The sequence below is a fragment of the Scyliorhinus torazame genome, chromosome 9 (genome assembly GCF_047496885.1).
Source record: "Scyliorhinus torazame isolate Kashiwa2021f chromosome 9, sScyTor2.1, whole genome shotgun sequence".
Lineage (NCBI taxonomy): Eukaryota > Metazoa > Chordata > Chondrichthyes > Carcharhiniformes > Scyliorhinidae > Scyliorhinus > Scyliorhinus torazame.
This window is the reverse complement of record NC_092715.1, coordinates 142,570,851-142,583,307: the sequence shown is the minus strand read 5'-3', so window position 1 is coordinate 142,583,307 and position 12,457 is coordinate 142,570,851. Positions and strand designations below refer to the sequence as shown.

At 43.8% G+C, this 12,457-nt stretch overlaps 1 protein-coding gene across 2 annotated transcripts in view; it reads left to right on the top strand.

Moving 5' to 3' along the window:
- Window positions 1-12,457, top strand: part of LOC140429503 (aldehyde dehydrogenase 1A1-like) — a 259,226-nt gene that overhangs the window by 23,240 nt on the left and 223,529 nt on the right. For both annotated transcript variants that reach the window (XM_072516586.1, XM_072516585.1), the window contains one exon: window positions 10,545-10,685. In XM_072516586.1, coding sequence (XP_072372687.1) covers window positions 10,545-10,685 — 141 coding nt within the window. The remainder of the gene's footprint in view (window positions 1-10,544; window positions 10,686-12,457) is intronic.

Genomic DNA, 12,457 nt, shown 5'->3' with positions numbered 1-12,457 from the left:
TTCCTTCTCATCGTATCCAGAATGTCTCTGGTCATCGAGGTTCTCTGGGTTTGTTAGACCTTCCTATTACCCGAGAGGGAACATATTGGACCTGTACCCTCCCCATTTCATTTTTGAGTGCCCTCCACTGCTCTTCTGTCGGTTTCCCCACATGTAATACTTTCCAGTCTACCTTGGCCAGATCCTGCCTTATTTTGTTAAAATCTACTCTCCCTCAATCCAAAACCTTTTTGTGCAACTTGTCTATTTCTTTGTCCATAACAAATTTAAATTGAACCTTGTTGAGGTTGCTATCACTAAAATGCTCCCCCACCAACACATCAACCACCTGTCCAGCTTCATTCCCCAGAATTAGATCCAGCACTGCACCATCCCTTGTTGGATCCTCTATTGAGCTAAAAAGTTCTCCTGTATCCATTTTAAGAACTCTACTCCATCTCAATCCTTAACGTGATGGTTATCCCAATTAATTTTGGGAAAGTTGAAATCACTTAATATAATTACTCTCTTATTATTTTTACACCCCTCCTCAAATTGCACACATATTTGCTCCTTAATTTCCCGCTGACTATCTGGGACTATAATATTCCTAAGCTCTACCCACAAAGCTTCATTTTGTGCCCCCTCCAAGATATCATCTCTCCTTACTGCAGTATCTGTCTCCTTAACTAATAATGCAATGCCTCATCCTCTTTTCCCCTCCTCTGTCTTGCCTGAAGATTCCCATACCAGCCTCCCCGAACAGGCGCCGGAATGTGGCAACTAGGGGCTTTTCACAGTAATTTCATTTGAAGCCTACTTGTGACAATAAGCGATTTTCATTTTCATTTCATTCTATATCCTGGGATGTTCAGCTGGCAATCCTTCCCCTCACTCAACCATGTCCCTGTGATAGCTGTTATATCATAATTACACAAATTAATCATTGTCCTTAACTCATCCGTTTCCCCTTTAATATTTCTGTCTTACTCCCTTTTAAAAAACTTTTTAGAGTACCCAATTATTTTTTTTTCCAATTAAGGGGCAATTTATTGTGGCCAATCCACCTAACTTGCACATCTATGGGTTGTGGGGGTGAAACCTACGCAGATATGGGGAGAATGTGCAAACTCCACATGGACAGTGACCCAGGGCTGGGATTCAAACCCAGGTCCTCAGCGCCGCAGTCCCAATGCACAAGGATAGCACAATTGCTTCACAGCTCCAGGGTCCCAGGTTTGATTCTGGCTTGGGTCACTGTCTGTGCGGAGTCTGCACATCCTCCCCGTGTGTGTGTGGGTTTCCTCCGGGTGCTCCGGTTTCCTCCCACAGTCCAAAGATGTGCAGGTTAGGTGGATTGGCCATGATAAATTGCCCTTAGTGTCCAAAATTGCCCTTAGTGTTGGGTGGGGTTACTGGGTTATGGGGATAGAGTGGAGGTGTTGCCCTTGGGTAGGGTGCTCTTTCCAAGAGCTGGTGCAGACTCGCTGGGCCGAATGGTCTCCTTCTGCACTGTAAATTCTATGATAATGCTAACCATTGCGCCACATGCCGCCTGTCTTACTCCCTTAAAACGTACCACTGCTGTATTTCCTCTGACCTGATTGCTTTTCTATTTCATACTGTGTCCCTATTCTGCTATCAGTCTGCGTCCCCTGCCCCTGCCAAACTAGTTTAAACTCTTTCCAACAGCAATAGCAAACCCGCCAGCAAGGATGTTAGTCCCGCTCTGGTTCATATGTAGGCCGTTCCGCTTGTGTAGGTCCCACCTTCCCCAGAAACGGTCCCAATGGTCCAGGAATCAAAAACCCTCCCTCCTGCACCGTCTCTGAAGCCACGCATTCATCTGTGCTATTCTCCTATTCTGTACTCACTAGCACATGGAACTGGGAGTATTCCAGAGATTACAACCCAAGAGGTCCTGCTCTTTAATCTACTGCCTAACTCTCCGAATTCTTAATACAAGACCTCATCCCTCTTTCTACCTATGTCATTGGTACCAACATGTACCATGATCTCTGCCTCATCACCCTCCCCCTTCAGGATGCCCTGCAGCCGTGCAGTGACATCCCAGAACCTGGCATCAGGGAAGCAACAAACTACCCTGGAGTATTTTTAACGACCACAGAAGTGCTTATCTGTGGCCGTGACTATGGGGTCCCCTATGACTATTGCTGTTTTGCATTTAGACCCTCCCTGCTGAAGGGCGGCACAGTAGCACAGTGATTAGCAATGTTGCTTCACAGCTCCAGGGTCCAAGGTTTGATTGGGTCATTGGCTTGGGTCATTGTCTGTGTGGAGCCTGAATGCTCTCCCTGTGTCTGCGTGGGTTTCCTTCGGGTGCTCCGGTTTCCTCCCACAAGTCCCAAAAGACGTGTTTGTTAGGTAATTTGGACATTCAGAATTCTCCCTTCATGTACCCGAACAGACGCCGGAATGTGGCGACATGGGGATTTTCACAATAACTTCATTGCAGTGTTAATGTAAGCCTACTTGTGACAATAACGATTAAAGAACAGCAGAGTCAGCCGTGGTGGCACTGTTCTGGTTGCTGCTATTGTTTTCCCGCGATAGGCCATCCCCCCAACAGTATTCAAAATGGTAGACTTGTTAGAGAGGGGGACAGCCACGAGGGATTCCTATAGGGACTGCCTGCTCTTTCTAGTGGTCACCCATCTGTCTGCCAGCACCTTGGGTGTGACCACATCTCTATAAACCTGTCTATGTGGCTTTCCATTATCTGCATCCTCTTATGTGCATCCAACTGCTGCTCCAACCGAACCACGCGGTCTGTGAGGAGCTGCCATTGTGTATACTTCCTGCAGATGTAGTCATCCGGAATGCTTGAAGCGTCAAGGACCTCCCACATCTTACAGTTAGAGTACTGCACCACGCTGACTGAAATTTCTAGCTCTAATTAATTAATTCTGTCAAAATAAATAGTTATTAAATTTTGTACAAATTAATTAAGGCAAACTAAATATTTATTAAATTTGGCACTAATTAATGAATTACGTTAAAATAAATACTTATTAAATTTAAAATAAAATTAACTATATGGACCCTTGCGCTAGATTTCTCTGATCAATATTAAATGCTAAATACACCAATCTCCTAGTTCCTCCTCTACTTAGTTAATTACTCTAGTTTTTCAAATTTAGAACAGATTCCCAACCAGCCAATAAGATCACAGCCTTACTGTGCCATCACTTTTCAGTTTATTTTCCTAGTCCTCGATATCCAACAGGTAAGTTATTTATACTTAAGTCCGAAGCTCCTCCTCCCCAAGTTGATGGCAACTCCGCTCCCTGCCGACAAGGCTGCAAATCCCGGAGGTAAGTTATTTATACTTACTTTTCCGAAGCTCCTCCCTCCCAGTGTCGTGCTAACACTGCTCCCTGCCGACTAGGCCGCAAATCCCGGAGGTAAGTCATTTATACTTACATTTCCTAAGCTCCTCCTCCCCATGTTCGCGCTGACTATGCTCCCTGCTGACTAGGCCATAAATCCCAGAGGTAAGTTATTTATACTTACTGTTCCAAAGCTCCTCCTCCCCTAGTTCGTGCCAACTCTGCTCCCTGCCGACTAGGCCGCAAATCCCACAGATACGTTATTTATACTTACTGTTCCGAAGGTCCTCCTCCCCAATTTCATGCCAACTCCGCACCCTGCCGACTAGGCCGCATATCCCGGAGTTAAGTATTTTATACTTACTTTTCCGAAGCTCCCCCTCCCCAAGTTCGTGCCAACTCTGCTCCCTGACGACAAGGCCGCAAATCCCGGAGGTAAGTTATTTATACTTATTTTTCCGAAGCTACTCCTCCCCAAGGTCGTGCTAACCCTGCCCCCTGCCGACTAGGCCGCAAATCCCGGAGGTAAGTTATTTATACTTACATTTTCTAAGCTCCTCCTCCCCATGTTCGTGCCGACTACGCTCCCTGCTGACTAGGCCATAAATCCCAGAGGTAAGTTATTTATACTTACTGTTCCAAAGCTCCTCCTCCCCAAGTTCGTGCCAACTCCGCTCCCTGCCGACTAGGCTGCAAATCCCACAGATAAGTTATTTATACTTACTGTTCCAAAGGTCCTCCTCCCCAATTTCATGCCAACTCCGCACCCTGCCGACTAGGCCGCATATCCCGGAGGTAAGTATTTTATACTTACTTTTCCAAAGCTCCCCCTCCCCAAGTTCGTGCCAACTCTGCTCCGTGCCAACTAGGCCGCAAATCCTGGTGGTAAGTTATTTATACTTACTTTTCCGAAGCTCCTCCCCCCCCCCCCAGGTTCGTGCTAACTCTGCTCCCTGCCGGCTAGGCCGCAAATCCCGAAGGTACGTTATTTATACTTACTATTCCAAAGGTCCTCCTACCCAATTTCATGCCAAATCCACTCCCTGCCTACCAGGCCGCAAATCCCGGAGTAAAGTTTTTTATCTTACTGTTCTGAAGTTCCTCCACCCAAGTTCATGCCAACTCCGCTCTGTGCAAACTAGGCCGCAAATCCTGGAGGTACTTTATTTATACTTACTTTTCTGAAGGTCTCCCTCCCCAATTTCATGCCAACTCCGCACCTTGCTGACTAGGCCGTAAATCCCGGAGGTAAGTTATTTATACTTACTTTTCCAAAGCTCCTCCTCCCCAAGTTTGTGCCTACTCCACTCCATGCCAACTAGGCCGCCAATCCCAGGGGTAAGTTATTTATACTTACTGTTCCGAAGCTCCTCCCCAAGTTCATGCCAACTCTGCTCCCTACCGACTAGGCCTCAAATCCTGGAGTTAATTTATTTATACTTACTGTTCCGAAGTTCCTCCTCCCCAAGTTCCTGCCAACTCTGCCCCCTGCCGACTAGGCCACAAATCCCGGAGGTAAGTTATTTATACTTACTGTTCCGAATGTCCTCCCCCCACAATTTCATGTCAACTCCGCTCCCTGCCGACTAGGCCGCAAATCCCAGAGGTAAGTTATTTTTACTTACTTTTATGAAGCTCCTCCTCCACAAGTTCATGCCAACTCCACTCCCTGCAGACTCAGCCGCAAACCCCGAAGGTAAGTTATTTATACTTACTGTTCCAAAGCTCCTCCTCCCTGAGTTCACACCAATTCCGTTCTCTGCCGACTAGTTAGATTAAGTCCAATTTTCTATGTCCCTTCCTTACTTGTCCTCGTTACTACCAATTAGAGCCCTTACAGATTATAAACCACAAACTTATTTTCAAACTATAATTGATGAAAGTTGTCATGACTTACCGACCTTGTCCACTACTTACCAATCAGCTCTCTCCCTTGTATCCTCAGCTGCAGCAGGGGAAGACTACTCTCTGAAGATTTAAAAGTTACAAAGCAAGGAAAAAAAGCAAAGAGCACCTTTTCCCGCTCTGCAGCGAATCCCCACTCTGCTTCAATTATATAACTTCCATAATTTTAGCACATTTAACATTCTAGTCTCTCAGAAGAATAAAGGAAATCCAATGAGCAGCAATGTTTGATGATAATAAAATAATTTGTTTTGGTTTGCCAACAGCGTTACTAGGAGGCAATCATATATATCATAGAGAAGGTAATCATTTAATGATTTACCCTCTGATGTTAGTTTCTCTGCTGTTTGGCCTTTCACATCTTTTGTCTTTCATGGGACTGCCATTAGCACTCTTTCCCTTTGGTTTCTGTCACCATTAGCACCCAATTTCCCTGGGTTTCTGTGGCTATGACTCATCTTTCATTCTCACTCCACAGTATAAATATTTCCCACTTTCTCTGTTTGTTAGCTTTGACAAAGAGTCATCGGACTCGAAAAGTTAGTTCTTTTCTCTCCCTACAGATGCTGCCAAACCTGCTGAGATTTTCCAGCATTTTCTCTTTCGTAATCATTCAATGTTCTTTAGCCTTCATGATTGACTACAGTGAAGTTCATTCCTATTACACATTTTTGCTGGTAGAGTCATCAATGATGGAATGGAGAACTACCATTGAGACATATAAACTAGTAATGACCTATAGAGGTCATGGCATAAAAGGGAAATACTGTTTGCATTGAGGTTTTTTATTATTATTGTAACTACAATCGACAAATTAATTTGCTGGTTCCATAGTTAAACTATTACAGGACAGCTATTGGGAAATTTAGCATGGCCAATCACCTAACCTGCACATCTTTGGACTGTGGGAGGAAACTGGAGCACCTGGAGATAACCCACACAGACACTGGGAGAACATGTATACCCCACACAGTCACCCAATGTCTGAATCGAACCTGGGTCTCTGGCGCTGTGAGGCAGAAGTGCTAACCACTGTGCCAGGTTGACAAGAGACAGGTAGAAAATACAACTCTTATTACCTACATCCTAAGAAGAAAATAATAAAAAATAGCTTTTGTGGAGTGCAGGAATTACATTTCTCATGGAAAGCCTGCCAATTATATCAGAATTTCACAATGAGTATAATTTCTGTATCACTGCCATCCTGCTTGCAATAAGATAGCTGGTAAAGGACCAAAATGTTATGATTGCTGGAAGTGCCAACTTACTGCCAAGTTGTCATACATCCAGAGTTTGAGTGGGACTCAATTCTGGTGGCCAAATCAAGCTCCCATTGGAAAGAGGTAAACTGGGGTCAGAAGAGGAAGTTTGCACACTCGTGCCATTTTAGGCTCAGCCTGCCTGACTACCGGCAATCGCTGCTTCTGACCAACAACCACGGCTGGCACAAGTTAGTAGGCACCTATTTCCAGTGCTAGTTTAAAAAAATCTTTAGCTGCAGACAAGAAAAGCTGGATACAGGATCAGGCAACATTCTTATGGGAATCACTTGTGCGTTGTGAGCCCAGTGACTTTCAAAAAAGTGGTAATTCTCTTTAGTTCTGATACCATTACTCTTCCCACTTACGTTTCTGTTGCAGGATCTTCATGTTAATGCTCCAAGATATTATGTTGTACAATGGCAGGATACAGATTGAATCTAATGGTTCCTCATAGCCATTTCAGGCTAACTTTTAAAAAAACAATGAAAGAAAGCCAGACTGCAATTATCCAAGTGGCTTTTACATTTCTCCTATGGGAGATACTGTTGTCAGTACCCTGGGAATAGGTTGTTTACAATTGTACAAAATTGTACAAAATTGCCCCTAGGTGGGGTTAAAGGGATAGGCTGGGGTTTGGGCTTAGGTGGGGTGCTCTTTGAGAGGGTTGGTGCAGACTTGATGGGCTGAATGGTATCCTTCTGCGCTGTAGGTGTTCTATGGTGTATGCCATCCAGAGATTCAAAGAAATGAACAAACATAAAGTTAAAATGAGGAAAATTGTATTCGAGGAAAACTCACCATTGTTCCTTAAAGAGTTAAGTATAGTACAACATGAAAGAATCATAATTTTGGGGCCTCACTTTTGTTAGTTTACTGGACTTTTGTTCTAAAATTCTAAAGATTAAATTGTGAGGAGTAATTTCTAAACATGTAATGATAAGTGTAAGTTAGGACTATCAGCTAAATTATCCTATTTAAAAGGTAGAATTCTGTTTACACTGAGTAAAAAGTGTAGATTTACTTAAGATTAGATTACCAAACTCTTGGTTTCTCTGATATTTGACCAGGCAGGAATTACGAGATGAACTGCAATTGAATTACCTCAATCCATTTTTTGACAGCTCACTTAAAGCTCTATTTCACTGCCATTCATTTTCCATGTACAGATGAGAGAATGGATAATACTATTATGAATACAGGTGCATTTTCCTACAACTAATTGCTAGGGCAACAAGCTATGTTGCTGCAGACATTGTATTTTGCTATTTTTAGTGGAACAAAAGAAAGAACCCTTTTTTCCTTCCTTTCTATGTTCCTCTTTGTATTGTGAATTGCATAATAAAGAACAAAATAGAGTGTAGAATATTAAAATCAGGAAATGTTCAAACTGCACATATAGTCAGTCAGCATCTGAAAGAAAATTGTGTCGGCTCTTATATCTTTAGATAATTCTCGCAAGTTTTGACTCCTATTAGCTTTACAATTGTCTATTTTTCGCCTTAAGATCTAGCTTGGATTTTAATTACATGACCGGGAAACAGACAGCAATCCCTGCCAGATAATAGTTTTCAGTTCCTTCTTTTTAGTTTGATGGGATATAGGCAATGCTAGCAAGATTGACATTTATTGTCCACGTTAGTTATTCAGGTAAGATAGTGTGGGTTTTCTTCGTGGAACAGATTGCCAATTTGATACAACTGAATGTACCCACTTCAAAGAGCGGTTAAGAGTTAACTACGTTGGTATATAACTGGAGTCACATATAAACCAGACAAGGATCACAGGTTTCCTTTTGTAAAGGACATTCGTTGGATTTATAAAACAATCTGAGGGATAAACGGAATTGTAGTACAGGTCAGCCAGGATCCAATTGAATAGTGGAACAAACATGACGCACTGAATGGCCATCTCTTCTTCCGTTTCTAACTAACGTAACAGCGACAATTATTTTTTTTCTAAAACCCAGTCCAACTAATTCCAAATAAAATGTACCATGCCTTATGAATGTGAAAATTATTGGTTCAAAATCCAGGCGCACCCATTTTTATGTGCAGGGGGCACTGGATACAATCCTAAATGGCAAGGCCCAAAGTGCCCTAATATTGGACCTTGGCATAATTTTCACGAAGTCAGTGAGTTATTGATAGTAACAGTAGCTATGATCATAGCAGCTCCCTGCTATGTTAGCACAGAGACGTGGCGTGCAACTGGATCAAAAGGTGAGTGATCAGGTCGAAACGGGTAAAAAACTCCTGTTCCTGAATTCACATTCAGGTAAGTTTGAAAAATGTACTCTGTCAGTTGCTGCGTAATAGGTGGTTTCTGTAAGATCATTTATTCGGCTGCAGAGATGTGGTTTTTCTGAATATCGCTAACATTTGCACTAATTGGCGGCTTCAGACCAAACTAATCTTGCATTGGTGGCTTCAACTGGTCCTTTGAATTTCACCACATGGCAGGCAAAGTACTGCCCAGTGGCAAACTTACACTTTTGGGGGCCCTGCGCTCTCTTTGCAGGGACCTCACATCACGAACTGGCTTCCCACCCACCGGAAATGGGGCAACCATCCCCCAATTACATCGAGCCCTGCCCTCAATGAAGTTGAGCCCCACCCAATGAAGCAAGCCCTGCCCACAATGCTGTCAAGCCCCACCCCAAATTACACCAATGCCTCCTAACCCTGCCCATCACCAGCTCACACAATACAAGGCACGGAAACCCAAATTCTCTCCCTCATTAGAATCCATAGAATCTCTACAGTGCAGAAGGAGGCCATTCGGTCCATTGAATTTGCACTGTCCCTCTGAAAGAACACTCTACCTAGGCCCAATTCCCCACTCTATCTCCATAGCCCCAGCTAGCCTACACATCTTTGGCAATTTTTAACCTGGCCAATCCACCGAACCTGCACGTCTTTGGGTTGTGGGATGAAACTGGAGCACCCAGAGGAAACCCATGCAGACACGGGGAGAATCTGCAAACTCCACACAGACAGCAACCCAAAACTGGAATTGAACCCAGATCCCCGACGCTGTGAGGCAGCAGTGCTAACCACTGTGCCACCATGCCACCTGAGTCTGGCTGCTGCCCAGTCCAGCCCTCTCACATTTTGAGCCCTGCTGCCTGGCTCTAGTAACCTACCTGCCGACCCTCCTCAGCCTTGCCTGGAGGTCGAGAGTCACCGCGCTGCTCCCCTTGATGGCTGTTGACCAGCACCTCCTTCTCACCTCACTGAAGACTTTGCAGACTTGCACCTCACTGTTAGTTTGGCGACCTCACCTTTGCCTCAGGCTGCCCCCCCCAGACCGAATGCCAGAAACCTGGCTGCTGCTTTGCACCTCTACTCAGCGATAGTTCATTAACTTCACACCAATTCAGGAGACCAGTGTCTGAATTGATCTAAATCTCTACCACCTCTCAGCGCCTGGCAAACCGATTCCCGCTCGGAAGGGGAGTCCACCAATCAGAGTCTGGTGTTCTGTATTTCCTGTTGATAGGCTCAAGAAATTTAAATGAGCCCATCAGCAAATTTAGAGCTATCAAAGCTCTGATTGGTGCTCTCATGGTGTTCCCTACACAACAGTCACTTCTCTGATTGGCACCCCCCCATTGGCAGGGCCCCACGCTACAGCGACGTGTGTTTCATTGAAAGTCCGTCTCTGGTACCATGGTCCCCATGTGCACTTTCTCCTTGTCATATTGGAGGCTTAGGAGACATGTTAGTGGCTAAAAAACAGAATCTAAGTGGCTGGATTACTAGACCTATAAGAACGTCAGCTATTCACTAACTGTTCTGTTTCCTGATTTGTAAATATATCTGTGCCCATATTGAAATGTGAATGGCTAAGTGAATATCTTTGTAACCATTTCTTCAAGCTTTAATGTAACTTGTAGAATATCTTAATGTTACACCCTGCAGTGTCTTAATCTTAACTACTCTACTGTTATCTATTGCAATGTTGCCTACTTATAACAGTTTTACCTTCACTGTTAAACCATCAATACATCTCAGTGTGACTGCTTTACATGTGAACTGTTCCCTTTAAGGTGGAAGTTGACAAAGCAGTAAAAGCTGCCAGGGACGCTTTTCAGATTGGATCACCATGGCGCAGGATGGACGCCTCTGAAAGAGGGAAGCTTTTGAATAAACTTGCTGATTTGATGGAACGGGATCGTGTAATATTAAGTGTGAGTTGTATCTTGCATTTCCGTGATCATACGTGTGAAGATTCCAATGTTACTGTGGTGATAAGCTTTTGTACTGCAAGTGCCTCTTACAAATTCACTATTCACAAATAACCAGACCATGACTTCTAACACAGAATTCCTCAATTGTATCTGGTGGAAATTATTTTAAGGATATTCATAGAGTTACTAATGCTCTAAAACAACAGCTTTGTCTTAAAATGAAACCATTTATTTTTACCACAATACATATATACATAGATACATAGAAGATAGCAGCAGGAGGAGGCCTTTTGGCCCTTCGAGCCTGCTCCGCCATTCATCACGATCATGGCTGATCATCCAACTTAATAGCCTAATCTGCTTTCTCCCCATAGCCTTTGATCCCATTCTCCCCAAGTGCTATATCTAGCCTCCTCTTGAATATATTCAATGATCTAGCATCAACTACTTCCTGTGGTAATGAATTCCACAGGCTCATCACTCTTTGGGTGAAGAAATGTCTCCTCATCTCTGTCCGAAATGGTTTACCCTGAATCCACAGACTGACCCCTGGTTCTGGACACATTATTCATTGGTAACATCGTCCCTGCATCTACCATGTCTAGTCCTGTTAGAATTTTATAAGTCTCTATGAGATCCTCCCTCATTCTTCAGAACTCCAGTGAGAACAATCGTAACCTAGTCAATCTCTCCTCAAATGACAGTCCTGTCATCTCTGGAATCAGTCTGGTAAACCTTCACTGCACTCCCTCGAGAGCAAGAACATCCTTCCACAGAGAAGGAGACCAAAACTGCACACAATACTCCAGTTGTGTCCTCACCAAGACCCTGTACAACTGCAGCAACACATCCCTGCTTCTATATTCGAAACCTCTCGCAATGAAGGCCAACATACCATTAGCCTCCTTTACTACCTGCTGCACCTGCATGCTTATCTTCAGCGACTGGTGCACAAGGACACCCAGGTCCTGCTGCACACTCTCCTCTCCCAATTTACAACCATTCAGGTAGTAATCTGCCTTCCTGTTTTTGCTTCCAAAATGAATAACCTCACATTTATCCAAATTATACTGCATCTGCCATTGATTTGCCCTCTCACCCAACCTATCCAGATCATGCTATAGGATCCCTGCATCCTTGTCACAATTCACCCTCCCATCTAACTTGGTATCATCTGTAAACTTTGAGATGTTACATTTTGTTCCCTCATCCAAATCATTAATATATATTGTGAATAGCTGGGGTCCCAGCACCGATCCCTGTGGCACCCCATTAGTTACTGCCTGCCAATTTGAAAAGGACCCATTAATCCCTACTCTTTGTTTCCTCTCTGCCAACCAGTTTTCTATCCACCTCAATACATTTCTCCCAATCCCATGCGCTTTACTTTTGCACAATAATCTCTTATGCGGGACTCTGTCAAACGCCTTCTGAAAGTCTAATTTCTCCCAATCCCATGCGCTTTACTTTTGCACAATAATCCCTTATGCGGGACTCTGTCAAACGCCTTCTGAAAGTCCAAATATACCACATCGACTGGCTCCCCCTTGTCAACTGTACTGGTTACATCTTCAAAGAATTCCAACAGATTTGACAAGCATGATTTTTCCTTCATAAATCCATGCTAACTGACTGATCCTGCCACTGCTATCCAAATGTTCGGCTATAAAGTCCTTGATAATGGATTCAAGAATTTTCCCCACTACCGATGTTCGGCTGACTGGTCATTTTTTGATGGTATAGTGGGTTTACAATTGGAGAAAGCAGGATAA